At 41.7% G+C, this 18,364-nt stretch overlaps 1 protein-coding gene across 5 annotated transcripts in view; it reads left to right on the forward strand.

Moving 5' to 3' along the window:
- Positions 1-8,999, forward strand: part of ugt8 (UDP glycosyltransferase 8) — a 43,968-nt gene extending 34,969 nt beyond the window's left edge. For 3 of the 5 annotated variants that reach the window (XM_080755329.1, XM_080755327.1, XM_080755328.1), the window contains exons 4-6: positions 627-703; positions 3,219-3,438; positions 4,986-8,999. In XM_080755329.1, the coding sequence (XP_080611455.1) occupies positions 627-703; positions 3,219-3,438; positions 4,986-5,424 (736 nt within the window). In that variant the 3' untranslated portion in view covers positions 5,425-8,999. The remainder of the gene's footprint in view (positions 1-626; positions 704-3,218; positions 3,439-4,985) is intronic. The other 2 variants (XR_013963405.1, XR_013963406.1) reach the window with 2 other exon arrangements.
- Positions 9,000-18,364: the final 9,365 nt, after the last annotated feature.

An 18,364-nucleotide genomic window follows, 5' to 3' on the forward strand; every position in this document is an offset into this window, starting at 1 on the left:
TTAATTTGTGTGAATTTCAGCCTCTGTGGGGGGTATTTATATGCAAATGTCATGACCAATGGCATTGCAATGGCATTGCAATGAACATCAATGATGACGTTTAGGTGAAAAAAGAACAGGGAAAAAAAGAATTATTTAATGAATGAATGAATTAAAATATGTTGTATTATTGCAAAGCTGGGTGTGACAGGGTTATGATCATTGTGGTTGGTGATACTTGCTATGGAGCTGAACATGCAGGCCATGTCTCATGAGAGCATATACAGCAATGTATGTGAAAAATAGCATAACTTTAACTATATTACATCAACTACCACGTGTACAAACTTCAGCTGTCCGTGTTGTTGGCCAGGACCAGTAGGAGAGAACACAATACACTTGGATTAAAATGGTTACTGATCCACATGAAGCCAGGCCATTGTTAGACCACGTCTTGTTGCGTTCAACGCTTGGAGCTGCATCTGATGTCTTGTTCTATAGAAATAGTTGGATTGATTCAGAAATAAACGATTTCTAACCTTGGTCTTTCCATCTGTCTTTGTCTGTCTGTACTCTCTCTCTCTCTCTCTCCCCCCCCCTCTATCTCTCTCTCCCCCTCTCTCTCCCCCTCCATCTCTGTGTTGTAGGTTCTCTGGAGTTCGTCCTAGTAACCTGGGCAATAACACCAAGCTTGTTGAATGGATGCCTCAGAATGACCTGTTGGGTAAGTCCTGACAGAAACACAATGGCCGTCTTGCAAACTGTCATACCGGCTTATATTACTGGTGTACAAAGTAGAAAGTACAAAGTACATCAAACTAAATATATATCACTATATCAAACAACATAACAATCAAGGCACAATCAAAGTACAAAAAAAAGCCAAAAAACACCTGGGTGCCCCGTCCGTATGGGTGCTCGTCGTGTGTCCTGGGTGCCCGAGCGAAAAGGCACGTGCAGGATCGGCGTCTATGGTTAATGGAGTAGTTCACCCCCAAAATAATACTCATTTTCTATCAAGTACATGTGCCACGAAGCCTTGGATTCATGTTGTTTTTGTCACATTTCAAAATCCCATAGTATGATGACCAGCGACGACGACCTGATCATAGTCTCCTACCATATAGTTTCAAAGGAGACATCATCAGATTAGGGGCTAGGAATGTGACAAAACGAATTAAAGAATCTCCATGAATTCAAGGCTTCATGGCGTGTGTAATAAGTGGACATATTGTTTTTTTGGGGGGGAATTCATTTATTACTTCTAAATAAAACAACAATAACAACAACACCAGCAACCTGCTGTGGGTTGAGCTGATGAACTAACTGTTCTATTTGACACTCACAGCAGCTGTAGTAGTAAATGCGTTGGGCATTTTGTGTAGATGAACATGTAACATGTGACCAAGAAGAACATGTAATACATCACTTATTGAACGAGTCAATGATTCACAGACACCTACACACACTGAGGACACACACTGAGGCAGTCCCCGGTTTTCACCACAGTCTGAAAAGTGAAAACTCACCGTTCTTTTACTCTTCCTGAATCCTCACCCCATAACATTCCTCGTATCATTCTTTCCATTCACTTCTTGTTGCCTATTTTTGATAGATTCGGTACATGTGAGTTAATACTTGGTCACAAACTTGACATGTTGTTATTCGACATGCTACTTTGTAGATCTTGTTTTATGTATATTTTTGTTCACTAAGGAAAGGGTCATGCCATTTACTCTGATCTTGCACTAAGTTGCTCATAAAATATATCATTGTAAATTGTACACACATAGATTTTGTTTGCCTAGCTAACAGGTGTAAAGACATTTTTGAGAGGCACTAGCCACTCCTATGTCCAGCTTTAAGGGTCTGTGTAAACACAAACATTGAAGACAAAAGTGTGTAAACACAAACATTGAAGACAAAAGTGAGGACGCACATTGTCCTCCACATTGGCCAGAGAATGAGATGATGTATGATGACTTATGACGATAAGAGCGCCCTTCACTTCAAACGGGTGTGATTTTTGAGGGGCGCTAGCCCATTGACAATGAATGGAGAATTTACGCCATATAAATATGTGTCTGAGCAAATCAGTATTTTTGTCCTACACAAAGGACAAATTCCCATTCAATCCTATTCCAGGCAATGAATGGAGAATTTTACGTCATAGTGTCTGAGAAAATTGTCATAATGCCTATTTTACGCCCTGATGATGTACGATGATAAGAGCGCCCCTTACTTCACACGGGTGTGATTTTGGCTTTTCGGCATATCCATGTGAGGTTTGTTAATGGCTAGTAGGAAGTATGCTTAAGTACAGAGTTAGGAGATATACTGTGGGGCATCGTTGTTGTTATTATCTGGTTCATAGCAGGCAAAACCTTTCTGATCTGTTTCCCTGTAATTCTTAACAAAAACCATTAGGAGTTGGAATTATGGTACTTAAAATTGTAAAATATGAAAAATACTGTTTAATATTGAATGTGAAAATGATTGCAAACATTGTATGAACTGTGGGTGAATTGATTTCACTCATGGGACCCAGCTGTGATCTGTCGCCTTCGCTAGCCTATATATATCTCACCTTTTGTCAGACATACTCTAGTTTGAAACGCTGAGGAAGGCCGACGTGCCGAAACGCGTCCGACCGTTTCCCTAGGTACACTTTAATGAGCACTGTGTGCTCATTAAAAAAATAAATAGGTTCATAAGAAACTATACTCAAGAGAGTGCGGAAATTCATTTTTTTTTCATTTCCCTGTAACATTGTTGTTTTTGGCAGCAAAATTTTAGTTTTAGTCATAGTCTCTTCAATAGTTTTAATTTAGTTTCAATCACATTTTAGTCACCTGGAATGTTTTAGTGTTTAGTCTAGTTTTAGTCGACTAAATATCATAAGACTTTAGTCGAAAGTTGATTTACAGTCGAAAGTTGATTTAGTCGACTAAAATGTATTTTGGTGGGCCTTGATGCCGTCATAAATGACGTCGCAGCACGTTGTGAGCTTGTAGTGTAAATAAAAAGGTGTAAAATGACTTATACTGGATCTCTTGTCCACTAGTCCCTTCCTAACATTTTATTCTAGTTTTTATTTGTCGTCGAAATTGTCAGTATATTTAGTCTTAGTTTTGGTCATCATATCTTAGCTTTTATTTAGTTTCCAGTTAGTTTTCGTCAGTGGAAAAAATGGTTTTTTCAACACTGCCCTGTAATAATAATTGTTCTCCCATATACAGGCCACGCCAACACCCGGGCCTTCCTGAGCCACGGTGGCCTGAACAGCATCTACGAGGCCATGTACCACGGTGTGCCGGTGGTGGGCGTGCCCCTCTTCGGAGACCACTACGACACAATGACCCGCGTGGCCGCCAAGGGCATGGGCATCATGCTGCACTGGAAGACCATGACCGAAGAAGACCTCTACACCGCCTTGACCAGCATCATCCAAGAGAGCAGGTTGGACTTTTTTATCACACGATTTTGTAACCCATTTTTCACCCCTAGTGTCAATTATCTAATGTGATCCTGGGCCCTCCGCCAACCTGGGGAGAGCAACGGACTTGAACTCATGCTTCCTTCATGCATGAGTGTCCAAGTCGCTCCTTTACACCTGACAGGGGGGAGTTTCCCTGGTTGGACGTAGTGTGTGGAAGGAACACGTTATTCCAACCAGTTCCTTTCCCCTCCATCAGGCTGGCCAGGGGGAGGCAGTTTAGAGACCAGGATTACTGCATGTTTTTTGTTTTTTTTACACACACACACACACACACACACACACACACACACACACACACACACACACACACACACACACACACACACACACACACACACACACACACACACACACACACACTTATATGCACACGAGCGTGCGTGCATGCGTGCGCATGCATAGAATTGTACAGGTTCACACTTCACTTTGTGTGAGATTCAGCCACAATGTGCTGCACCGAGTTTGTTCTGTTTTGGATATCATTGCCATCTAGTGACGACTTGTGGCATCACATGCTGGAGTTTCCCCAAAACAGGGACACCAGGGTTAAAGTGGTTAAAGTTTCCATCAAATCCATAAATTATGTCAAATGAATTACTATGGATGTGTGTAATGTTTTGATGTTAAAAAACAGCAAGCCACACACACACACACACACACACACACACACACACACACACACACACACACACACACACACACACACACACACACACTACTACTACTACTTTTTTACTTGAGAGCTACTTTCAAAATGACCGGCTCAACAAGATCTACCCACCAAAAAGAAATGTATCCTGAAAATAGATAAAATTTTGACCTGAAGGGGCATTGGAATTACATATAAGAGCTGGCATTACATATATGAAAAAAACACTCTCGGAATGTAAAATAGAGGGGAGAAATGGAATTACTGTTTTGTATAGCTTTGTAATGCTACTGACTTTTGTGTGCAACACTCTTGAAAACAGAATTGCATTGTGGGTTTGAACTGACTATTTGATGTCAATCAATGAAGTCACCTTATAATTGAAGTGGCAGATGTTTTTTAATTATAATTATATTATTTTTAGGGCCATGTCATGTGGTCTATAACTGTACAGCCTTTGTGATTTACCTGTAGATCACAATCTACCTTTTGGGGCATCCTTGGCCCCGGGGACCACCTGTGGTCCTTGAGGGGGTTCCAGGTGGTCCCCAGCTAAATGATGGAGAGTTGGTAACCCTTAACTCTTGAGAGCATAACATTAAACCAAATGGAACCGTACGGGTCCATTTGGTTTCATTTTATGCTCTCAAGAATTACATTATTGTTAAACGTCTGCCTTACTTAATTTACAAGAAGTCTACTAGTCTAGTTCTGGGGCCTGCAAGGCTAAATCTCATCAGACAGCTGCTCCGTGGCTCAAACGCTGAATAAAATATTGAGCCTTGATGATGAAAAAGGTTGAAAACCAGTGGATTGACCTCTTTCTTAAAGCTCTCATTGGTGTGTTCCTTCCTCTAGGTACCGCCAGCGGGCCCACGTCCTGTCCACCATCCACAAGGACCAGCCAGGCCACCCGGTGACCAGGGCCGTCTACTGGATCAGCTACATCCTGCGTCACCACGGAGCCGGCCACCTGCGCTCCGCCGTCTACGAGGTGTCCACATACCAGTACTTCCTGCTGGACGTGGTGGCCGTCGTGGCCGCCGCCATGGCCCTGACGCTCTTCACCCTCCACCGGATAGGACGGTTGTTGTTGAGGTCGAAGGTCGCCCCCGGGGGGGGCCAGAGGAGAGCGGTGGCGGCGGGGGGCGAGGTGGTCACTGCCGCCGCGGCCTCTAGGGATGACGATAGCATGGCCAATGGACACTGCCATAGTGACAACAGCAGCAGCAGCAGCCTGGCCAATGGGAAGCACAACCGCAACGGCTCCCTGGTAAAAGAGAAGAAAACGAATTAAGTGTAAAAAAAGAAAGAAGAAAAAAATGGCCGGGGGAGGGAGAAGGAGGAGGACGTTGTCCTTTTAGACTCTGATCTAGGTTCAGTTTAGTGTTTTTTTGATAAAAGGATGAAACTCGTCAACGACAGAAGGAGATCTGATCCTAGGTTACGTCTACAGGCAACTGCTATAGCAACAGCAAACCCAGAGGAAACGCAATGCATCATGGATGTCAGAAAATTAAGCCTAATTCATGCGTTGTTGCACTGACTGCGGCTTTGCGTTTCATCGCTTGGAAAAGCAGTTATTTGTGACCCGGCGTAACGTTGCCGCAAAAAACAAGGCGTCGTCGTGCAACAAAAGAATGAATTAGGCTTTTTTAACGGGATTGGGTGCTCAGTCGGTCAGAACCTGTGTGTGTGTATTTGCAAGTGTGTGTATGTGTGTGTGCCGAGGGGAGTTTTAATGAAATGCAACATCTAACAGAAGCAGTTACAACAACAAGGACAGCAAACCATTTAAAAATACAAAGAAAAAGAAAAAAACTAAAAAAAAAACTAAAAAAAATGCAAGCAGGAAAAACGCATTAGAGAACATTGATTTCACATGTGCTTCTTCTCTCTCTCTCTCTCTCTCTCTCTCTCTCTCTCTCTCTCTCTCTCTCTCTCTGAATGCCAATCCGTTTTCCTTGAACAAAATAAGCACATAATGTTAAAGAATGTTTTCATTTAGAAGCTGATGCTTTTGATGGCAAGCAACGGCACTGTGTCACCCAAGTGCCTATACTAAACTGTAAATAGAGGACAAGTCTATTTATTACTGTACAAAAGGTATTTTAATGATGGACAATTTAGCATGGCTTATTCTTAATTTATTATTTCATTTATCTCGGTTATTGTGATTTAATTATTATACACGCACACTCCCTTCTTTTTTTAAACAAATTATGTTGTTCTGTCCATAATGTACGTAATAAATGCACAAATATAACGTACCGAGGTAGATCCAATATACATCCAGTTGACTGATACATACCTGTACATTTCATACCATATCAGAATCGCTTGAAAAGAAAACCAAGGCTTCAATAGGAGTCTAGGACAGATTCATCCATTTCATCTACCGGTAATAATATTATATATAATATAGTATACTGTACGTCTATCACTATTCGCTGCCTGTAGAATCAATAATCTGCTGCTTCCGACACCGCCTAATTTGTTGATGAAGAAGATGTCGATAAAGATGTGTCCAAGATTTGTTTAAAATTGTTTTGTTTCTGTTTTTAACTTGAGTAAAAGCTTTTCAGTGGTAGGAGTGGTTTCAAACCTGTTCTGCTCCAACCATTACATGTTTTCCTCCAAAATGCTCACTGTGTAGACCAGGGATACCGGTTGTCCGATCTAGATCAGAACACTCAAGTAGTGACACTCAAGTAGTGTTGTAAAGACTGACTTTATTCCGTCTCTATAAATCGGTAAATATGTAGCTTATCAGCTATGTATTGCCAATGATATTGGCCAATATCGGCTCGTCGGCCTTCCTGTTCTCTAAAGATATCGGTATCGGTCAACCTCTAATTATTTTCTACGTCAAAACCTCTTCCATTTCAGATTTCCAAACATTGCCTACACTACGGTCAATCGGGGAACTTCCTTCCTACTTTTAACAGCGTGCTGAGGTCGATGTGGGACCAGCTCAGTTGGGGTTTAGCGGTTGGCAGTGTGAAAAGGGTGACGGTGTTGATATTCAAGCAGATGCCTTGTGAATCCCCCCCATATTGGCCGTGCCTCCCTTATATATTTATCCCTCATATGAGTATCGATTGAAAGATTTCTTTTGCCACATCTCTTGCTTCCCACTGCATCCCTCCCTCCCAGTATGATTCATGTTCTCGTTCGTATTTGAGATGAATAGTTGTCCATTAATGACAGTCGAAGATGAGGAGCACACCGGTCATAATATAATGTACAGTACGTACCTTCATTTAGAAACCCTTTTGGCTTCTCAGCCACTGGGTATTAAACTTGTCAAGGAAGCAACAAACCGTAACGGTTTTCTTTACGCTATACACACTAAGCAGGCCTATAGTGTATACTTAATTTTGAATGTGACTGGTGCAGTTTCTGCATAATTATCACCCTTTTTTAAAGGAAATATTTCCGTATACTGAAAGCGTGATTACTGGTGTGCATGTGTGAGGACTGTCTTGCGTGTGCTTAAATCATTGAGCAGATTTAGGCCGGAATACCAGGGTATATCGACAATGCTTTGGCCCTGCCAGGTTGTCGTTATCATGAGTGTGTGCTAATAATTATTAAAAAGCATTCCAAGGAGTCATGCAATGGCAAGTTTCACCTTATGTTCAGACGGAGGTTATTTCAGCAAGACTGAGGTTGCCTTTATTAGTTTTCTCAGCTTTCCTCCACCTTTCCTCAACTCCACTAACTCCATGAGAATTCACACTGGGGTTTTCTCACAACACCGTGTGAATTATGGTCAATGATACATTATGTGAATCAGCCTGTCGGACTGTTTCTATGTCCAGAATTGATTTTACAAAACAAAAATATTTCAAATTATTTTTTTGCGGATGTTATCTTCCATTGTTCTTTGTCATAATGATTACGCTTGAAATTGGCAGCTGCAAATTGCAGATGTCCGAGCAAAGAAAATGTTGCACTGTTACTAAAAAATCCACACGAGAGAGAAACACAAATGTAAAGTAAACAAAGTAAATTATTTGTTTTAACCAATCAGCATTAGAGAGGCGAACTTCAAAAACCAACCAACCCACAAATTTAACGATGAAACGTTGAAGCTTCTTTTATGAAACACGACGAAAAGATCGACAAAATCTTTGCTTTTTCTCTGTGAGCTAACTGTGAGTCTTCCGATCCTAGCCCTGCCATGAACTGAGACTATATACTTGAATCTTAATCATCATCATCATCAACATAATTTCCATCTTCTTCGTCATTATCACCAAACAACTTCAACACTTCTTTATGGTAACGGGCTACAGGCGACACACAAGCTATGACCAGGGAACGGCGACAAAGGAAAAAAGTAAAACGAACTTTGTTTTTTGTATGATTTCAGTATTAACATTAGTGTAGTTATCATGGTAGACTAGCCTCATCTTCTTTATGTATTGCGGTTGTCTCATATATCTCCTCTCATCATGTATGTGTGTTTGAGCATCAACCCAAAAGGCCTTCTTCTAAATTATAGACGTTATAATTAGTCATTGTATTTAAGAAGCGCTTTTCTCGATACTCAGACACTTTACAGAAAAGAGAGAGGGGAAAATGCAGTATAAAAAGACAAAATGCTGACTTGTGCATTGTCCCTGTAATGTCCTCTCCTCTCTATTCTGTTGTCTTCACTCTCTCTCCATGACTGTCTCTTTGTCGCCTTTCTGTCTTTCTTGCAGAAGTGCTCCTTTTTTCATATACTTTTATTTAAAAAGTAAAAAAAAATCTCCTCAATTGTCCCGTCATGTGTGTCCATGTTGTAAATACAATAATGTAAAACAAACAAAACTACTAATGCTAAATAAACATTACATATTTTGTTTGCATATTTGCATTGGACATTTGTTTTACCGTATATTTGTCATGTGTTGAGGTATTGTTTTATTTTCACTTGCACAAGAATATTTAAAAGTTATACACTGTCAATAAAACACGTGAAGGAGAATGTCCTTCAGGGGCTTGAGAACTGGCATTCTCCAGGAATATTTGTACATTAATAGGATAAAAAAAATTACATCAACATTGTATATGCAGACAGATAATACAACATTAGACATGATATATAGGCTAGAGAAATAAACAAAATGGACAATATAACAGAAGAAAACAGCAGAACAAATCACAATAGTAACAGTAAAAGTCACAAAACGGTAAACCTCTAGGGAACATATTGAATGGACACCAGGTTAATTTGGCAGACCATAATGGGAAATAATTTTAGGAAAAAGTGATTTTAGAACCTTCTTGAATTGGTGATAAGACAACTCCCATAGATGTAAAGTCAGAGAATCCCATAATTTAGACCCTCTGAAGCCTATATATTAAACCGAGTTTGAGACGTACGGTCCTTTTGGAGGACCTGCTCATTCACTTGTGTTTGTGGAATTGAATGCGATTCACATGAATTGCAATACAGTTACGTCATTGAACAGTGGAAAGTATGTGTTTCGCCAAATAGTTGATTGAGAACATTTTTTCACTTTGCATCGATACATAATAGTCACATTGAAAAACTACATTGAACAAAAGTTGAACAATACATAAAAAGTGATTATATTGTTGTTGTTGTTGGGTGTATTATTTATAATAACAGCACTCTTGTCTGTTCCTTCCTGGTATTCCTGGAGGCGAGGTGGGGTTCTATATAGTGGCCTAGCTGATCTGGTGGCTTCAGTAAAAGTGGCACCATCAGCATGCACTGTGCACTTAAACAGTACAGAGAAAGTGTTAAGCACCCACTGGAAAAAACAAACAAAAATAATGAGATTAAATTCCTCACGGCCTGTAGTGCTTCATCTCACTCTGCAGTGACTGAAAGATGCTTCCATCATTCAATCCACATACTGTACAGATATAGTAGTGTCAATTTAATTTCTATTCTGTGTTTCTTGTTTGTTCTTATTTTGTGTAGCATCGGAAACCCAGACGTTTTTATTTCCAGGGAGAAATGTTGTGTGCCATTTGTTTGTTTTTTTGTGAGTACAGAAAGGCGTTTTTTAATACTAGCCTATGCCCTATGTATGTCTCATGGCATGCTAAGGAAATCTTAGGATCATGGTGGTTGTGTTAATTTTTGTAGATTATTTTAATATTGGACATGAATAATATAAAAGACAGATCTAGCTAGCTGTTACCTAGGCTGCGTTTGGTAGGGGATGCATAAAGCTTATCTGAGTGTAATTGTTACTGAGCTGCTGAGAAGCTTGGCAGGTATCAAATGGTGGAATAATCTAAAGTGGCTAACGTACGCACGCACGCGCACGCACGCACTCATGCACACACACACACACTCGCACGCACGCACGCACGCACGCACGCACGCACACGCACACACACACACACACACACACACACACACACTTGCACGCACGCACACACACACACACACACACACACACACAGTCAGGAACTTGGCCTGTGCCTGTTGGATAGGGTTCTCTGATGTTGTATGCTCGCGGTGAGTGAAGACTCTGTAATAAAACACCCAACCTGCACCCCCGCCTCACTGCGGCCCTGTTAATTATTCATACTGCTCACCTGCCGGCCTGCTGACAGCACACACACACACACACACACACACACACACACACACACACACACACACACACACACACACGTACACACACGCACACACACACACACACACGCACACACGCGTGCAGACACGGTCAAATGTACCTTCAGGTATGCAAAAGGAGAGGAGACTGGAGCAACACGGACATTTGGAGCCTTTTATTAAGGTGCTGAGTATACAAAACGACTAACGTTTCGACCTTGCGGTCTTCATCAGAGTCATGGGTGGTAGCATTTGAGCATGTCTTATATACAGGATGGGCTATCAATGAGCCAATGACAGGAAACCATATGACATGTAATAGCCCGTTACTACCAGCAGTCTAGATAATGTAAGGGTGGCTATGGAAAAAACGCTGCTAAACAGTAAAATAAATAAAGTAAAACAGTGATTTAACCATAAAAAAGCCATCAGAATTAAAAAACAGTATTAAGGAACAACAGTGCACATACATATTTAAGGGCCTTGTGGCCAAATAAATAGAAAAAATAAAACAGAGGTACAAAGGACAATACAACACTCTCAGGGCAAAAAACAGAAGATTGCAGGGACCGTCTAAAAAGGGGGGATTATAAAAAGCATGAAAGGCTCAGTTCTTCATTTAGGCCATTGGGTTCTAAAGTGTCTAATGCGTGTATCCACTGTGCTTCTCTGCGGAGCAATTTATTAATTATATCACCTCCCCGTGGAGGGGCTGTGATTTTTTCTATTCCCCAGAATTTGAGGGAAGCTGGTGACCCATGGTTGGCCTCTTTGTAGTGTCTGGCCATGGCATAATCAAGATTTTGGGTTCGAATGGCGGTTTTATGTTCTCCAATCCTTAATTTGAGTTGTCTTTTTGTTTGGCCTATGTAGGCTAGTCCACAAGGACATTTAAGCATATAAATAACATGTGTTGAGTTGCAATTAATGAAAGATGATATTTTAAATTTTTTACTTGTGCGTGGATGGGTAAAAAATTTGGAGTTAAAAGAATTGGAGCATTGTGCGCAGTTACCGCATTTATAAAATCCTTGGGGGGGGTTTGAGAGCCATGTCGAGGGGGGGGGGGCATTCATGTCCGAGTGGACTAGACGGTCTCTGAGGCTTCTGGAGCGTCTGAAAGCAAAGAAAGGTGCCCCCCCCCCCTCGACATGGCTCTCAAACCCCCCCCAAGGATTTTATAAATGCGGTAACTGCGCACAATGCTCCAATTCTTTTAACTCCAAATTTTTTACCCATCCACGCACAAGTAAAAAATTTAAAATATCATCTTTCATTAATTGCAACTCAACACATGTTATTTATATGCTTAAATGTCCTTGTGGACTAGCCTACATAGGCCAAACAAAAAGACAACTCAAATTAAGGATTGGAGAACATAAAACCGCCATTCGAACCCAAAATCTTGATTATGCCATGGCCAGACACTACAAAGAGGCCAACCATGGGTCACCAGCTTCCCTCAAATTCTGGGGAATAGAAAAAATCACAGCCCCTCCACGGGGAGGTGATATAATTAATAAATTGCTCCGCAGAGAAGCACAGTGGATACACGCATTAGACACTTTAGAACCCAATGGCCTAAATGAAGAACTGAGCCTTTCATGCTTTTTATAATCCCCCCTTTTTAGACGGTCCCTGCAATCTTCTGTTTTTTGCCCTGAGAGTGTTGTATTGTCCTTTGTACCTCTGTTTTATTTTTTCTATTTATTTGGCCACAAGGCCCTTAAATATGTATGTGCACTGTTGTTCCTTAATACTGTTTTTTAATTCTGATGGCTTTTTTATGGTTAAATCACTGTTTTACTTTATTTATTTTACTGTTTAGCAGCGTTTTTTCCATAGCCACCCTTACATTATCTAGACTGCTGGTAGTAACGGGCTATTACATGTCATATGGTTTCCTGTCATTGGCTCATTGATAGCCCATCCTGTATATAAGACATGCTCAAATGCTACCACCCATGACTCTGATGAAGACCGCAAGGTCGAAACGTTAGTCGTTTTGTATACTCAGCACCTTAATAAAAGGCTCCAAATGTCCGTGTTGCTCCAGTCTCCTCTCCTTTTGCAACTTTGATGTCCCTGCACCTGTGAAGCACCGGATCAGCCGTTTTAGGCTTGAGGCGCGTTGGTAGACTCCCTTTGTACCTTCAGGTATGTCTGACTAACGTACGTTAATATTTTAGTTGTATTCTTTTGTTGTCACTGGTGGTGGCCAGGCCAAGCAGTTGACTCACTGAGGCAGCAGTATTCTTTCTTGGTTTGGGGAGCTGAGGGTCAGAGAAGGAGGAGGAGAAGGAAGTCCAGTTTGCTCATGGGGAATCTGATATGGCATAAAGCACAGTGGGCACCGCATTCACATGAGCCATTCATTCCCAAGTACCCCACCTTCCTCAAATGTTGTAAGTGCCCGTGCATTATCTAATCTGGCTGACCCCTTAGACTAGAGTATAGGCTGAGCCCTATACCTCAAAGGATCAAAAGGATGATGAGGGGCTATTAAGCACTTAAGTGTTTGGACTAAGTGGGTTCATTGTGTGGGATCAGGAGAGACCCCCCCGGCCCTTATACTCACATGAGCGAGACAAGTTCATTTTATTTCATACACCAAGAGGCAATAAATATCAGAGGTGTTTACATGAGGCATACCAATTTATTTAAAAATGAAAATACCTTTAGAAACAATAATATAATAATACAGAAAATCTATTATTAATATACATATACCGTAATATACTAATTAAATTGCCCCCAGTTACAATACTCACAGAAGATAAACCGAATAGAATGTTTTTAACCTCCTATTACCCGTCTTGTTAACCAGTATCCCCATCCTTAACTTGTTTGCTCACCATTTTGACCACTTTACAGTACATACAGTATGGGAGGGTCTCTGAAGAGTTGCATCTGCTGTCCTTGGAATGTTCTAATCTTCTTGGTTGCCACATATTATTCAGTATCTCCTCAATAGCTTGGCCATGAACCTTCAGCACAGGGGCGGGTCCATATGGTACAGTACAGTGCCTTACCGGACTGAACCAGGGCCCAGTTTGACAGCTTTATCTTAACATTCAGATCCAGTTTCAGCCGTGCAGCTGTGTGTTTATTTGTTGCCACCCCCTGACTCTCAGGCCGACAGACAGATGGAATACACAAGCAAGCACCTACAGTATTTACTCACTACAGCCTGCATTGTGTATAATAGTTTGTTGCCTGAGGCTGTCAACCACAGAGATTTCTCCTTTTTGTGATTATAGTTGTCTATCTGATTGTCTGTTTCCGACAATAACCATTATGACGCAATGCCATGCAGGTTGGGCCGACCATGACTTTTCCAGGCCTAGCCAATAAAGATGTTCTTGTTAACTACCGGGCGTTTCCAGATTGTTCTGTGGTCTCTGTCAAAGACCATATTCCTTTCATCTATTTCTAGTACTTCCTTCAACGACTTTGCAACAAAATCCCTCGTTTTCTGCCTGTGCTCATTCCCCTCGTTCACTGCAGTGGTTCTTCAGATTGTGTCTCTTGACTTTGCATGTCCCTCCAGGTCTAAGCACTTGTCTGAATGTTGTTCCACTTGGCCGTAAAAGTGATGACACCCAGGTTTCAAAGAATCCGGGGTCTTTGAATTGTGGTCTTTGTTGTTTCTTCCAGGCTCTTTATATTGGCATTTTTTTTACCATTATATAGTTCAGGCACTCAACTAGCTATAGCAGAGTCATCTTCCACTGTCAGTGTCTCTATCTCTCTTCTCAGCGTGTGTGTCAGTTACACCAGCAATATTTTTTGTCAATCATGTTACAAATTGCTGCCTTACCGAGATAACTTCAGCGATGTTATAGTGGTCAGAATACACCACGCCCGAGGCTCATTGGGAACACATTGGCCCCTTCTCAATTCTATTCTTAACCCTACTCGCCTCTGTCCTGAAACGCCTTTGTTTGAAGGGGGTTCTATAGGCTAGCAATTTCACTTAGCCCTAACCCTAGCTGCAAAGAGAATTGAGAAACCCCTCTCTCTTTGAGGACTTTAGTGACTTTATCAATGTTCTCGTGGTCAAAACCTTCCACACTCCAGAGTCTTTCCTGGAGTGTGGACTGGACTACCCAGAACTTCCGGGAGGTTTCGACCACCACAGCATTGCTAAAGTCATTGCCATGCACCCCAACACGCTTCTGGGCCTTCTCCCTCGCTTGTTTTGGGGATTAATCCTTATCTTAATTTTCGGTTCCACCGAATGTATTACACAAAGCTGGTTTCATTTTAACTATAGTTTTTTTTTATATATAAAAACTGCATGAGCTATCATGTCCTAACTGTAATACTCAACAGCGCCCTCTCACTGACAGTTGTAGGTGTTGAGGGTTGGTAACCGCAAGGTTCCCAGTTCGAACCCGGGCTCCCCCAGAATTAGTGTTGAAGTGTCCTTGAGCAAGACACTGAACCCCTAATTGCTCCTGATGTGCAGGTTGGTGCCTTGCACATCAGGCATCGGTGTGTGAGTGGGTGAATGTAATGCACAATCTGTGTAAAGCGCCTTGGATAAAGGTGCTATATAAATGCACCATTTACCATTTATTGAAGTATTTGCAGTAAGGATAACCCATGGTGAACCTTTCTAACTTTCATTTAAAGAAATCAGTCAAAATTAAAAAAACATTTGCTTTTTTCACATCATTATTTTTGATAGATGTGTGCGTGTGACCTGACGTGTGTACAGATTACAGAATGGTTATTCTTGGACAGAGTGGTTATTGTTGGACAGAAAAAAGTGATTATTTTCCCCTTTCTATTAAACTGCAGTTCAGCAGTTCAGTTCATTAATTGACAACCTTGGCTTGTGCCTTTAAAGTTCCCGCTCTGTATTCACACTTATTATACACTCTAAGATTCACACTCACAGCTGCTCGGTGTCCCACTGATTAACTGGGTGCTGCACTCATAGGTGTCCCCTTTCCGGTTTAGTTTTACGCGCGGGGCGCATGAATCTCTGTTATCTCTCCTGTCAGCCTGTCAGTGCGGTTGTTTATTTTATTTACTGGAAATAAAAACGTCTGGGTTTCCCGAGGCTATTTTATTGAGGACGTTGGCGAGTTGTCGTCGAGGAACTAAGGAAAACATGTCCGGAACGTCGAAGGTAATGGCAATTAGCCTACTATTATTGTGTTGTGATGATGATGTGCCTGCTGCTGGCTTGTGTATTTATTGTGTTCTGACGGTCGGGCTGCTGTGCCACGTACTGTAGCCTACTGATTGACACAATGGGACGGGTCCATATACAAACAACATGTAAAAACACAACAGTAAATACAAAAACAACAACACGGAGATAGCCTATGTATCAGGCTATTTTCACTCCAGGCAGTCCTTGTCAATTAAAAACATAAACATTGCCTCCAGTGTTTCCAGAAACATGAGGAGAAGACTGTGTCACTCTGTGTGATCCCTGTTAAGGCCATAATTAGTACATTATTTGATTCCCTCAGTCTACACATGAATTTAAACATAAAATTCCTCAGTATAGCATGAAATGTGGGTACATTACTGGTCACAAACATTTCACTTGCACTGGTCCATCTTGGGAGTCTCAGGAATATTCGAAAAGCATCATTATATGCCACCTGAAGTTTTTTCATTTTCGCTTTGCTGTATCGGCACCACAAGTGAGCTGTATAGAGTGGAGTGCAGTAGGTTTTAAAAAGTGCTATTTTGACATTGTCTGTACACATATGAAACTTTCGTGCCAGCATGTTGGCTTTACCATAAAGTTTACAGCACTGCAGGCGCTGCACATCATCATCATCACATAGATCTTCTCTGATTATGTGCCCCAGGTATTTAAACTTTGTTACCTCTAAGACTTCACCTGCCAGATAGAAGGAGGGAAAGGTGAGCTTTTGGTCGCCCTTTGATCTACTGATTCATAACGACACTCTTTTTAGAGTTGAACTTAAAGGGGGTGTCAGTGATTTCAGTCAAAAACCCTTAGGTTTCGTTTTTGCCTTGGGACACAAGCTTTCATCCAATCAGGATAGAGAACAAAAACGAAACCTAAGGTTTTTTGACCCTCAGGGGTTAACTGGGGACAGGGAGGAACTCCTTATATGGTCAGCACACTCTATAGTAGAGAGGATTATCACAACAAAACAAAAAAATAAGTGATATTTGAATTAAGTGAAATCACTGACTCTACCTTTAATATCATACAAAAAGCCATATTTTGAACAGACCCTAAGTAGCTGCTGTAAGCCAGCACTGTAAGGTGAGAGTATGCTACAACCAAATCGTCTGCATAAATCATGTGATTAATAAGGTGATCCCCCACCATGCAGCCAGTTTTACACTCTTTTAACTGTTTTCATAAGTCATCCAAATACAAATTAAATAATATAGGCGATACTGACTGTCACTGTACTGTTAATGTTATATTTTGGCTGCGCCAATTACGGTATGCCTCCAGACTCTGGCCTCCTTTGTTGTGTCAACTTGTGTGCTCCTTTCTGGTCTCTGTGCCAGCGTACGTATAGGCTACAACGTGTGCCTGGCTGCACGGTTAGTACTTACTATATTTTTAGCTTGATAATCAGCGCCTTGACATAGTGTGTGTGTGTGTGTGTGTGTGTGTGTGTGTGTGTGTGTGTGTGTGTGTGTGTGTGTGTGAGAGACGCAACTTGTAATAATGTAACTCTTGTATTTTACACTTCAAGACAAGAGTTTAAGATCTAATAATAAGGGTCCATTTGGATACCAACTCCCCATCATTTAGCTGGGGACCACCTAGCTCTGGTCCATAGCCTTCTACTGCTTCAATTCTGCCCTGCAGTAAGGCTATGCGACTATCGGTTTAAAATCTCAAATTGAAATCAGACCAGCCTCTCCTCGTTTGTGGAAATCTCACGAACGTTTGACCTACTCGCCAATACAAAGACGTGTTGTGTCAATAGAAAGACTACTTTCCTTAGTGGACGCACTCTGAGCCCCCCACCACACGTATAAACGGTACTTTTTGGCCAAAAAGGGATTTTGTTTCCACCGAAAAAAAAATACTTTTAGTTACTCCGATGCGCCCTCTACCGATATTGCCCAGAGAACTGCCTCATAGAGAATATTTCCCTTTCTGGCCAAAAATAACCGTTTATAGGTGTGGTGGGGGGCTCAGAGTGCGTCCACTAAGGAAAGTAGTCTTTCTATTGACACAACATGTCTTTGTATTGGTGAGTAGGTCAAACGTTCGTGAGATTTCCACAAAAGAGGAGAGGCTGATCTGATTTCGATTTGAGATTTAAAACTGATAGTCGCATAGCCTTACTGCAGGGCAGAATCGAAACAGTAGAAGGCTATGGACCAGAGCTAGGGACCACCTGGAACCCCCTCAGGGACCACTGGTTGAGAACCACTGTATCACGTGACCAGGTTATGGTGCTGTTGCTGGGCTGTATATCAGGGTGGGGGCCAGGTTGTTGCAAGCACGGGAGCAGCGCATGTCGGACCATCGCTTTTTCGCATCGCATCGCATGTCCCCCGCTTCGGATCTTCGGTGTGTCGGAAAAGCGTGCGCACCCCGGGCAAAGGGGGCGCGTAGACCCTTTTGTTATGGTAAGAATTACGCCGTTTTAACAGTTTTGGCGGTTCTGAACTATATTGT

Source organism: Protomyctophum bolini (genome assembly GCF_963924005.1).
Source record: "Protomyctophum bolini genome assembly, chromosome: 3".
NCBI lineage: Eukaryota > Metazoa > Chordata > Actinopteri > Myctophiformes > Myctophidae > Protomyctophum > Protomyctophum bolini.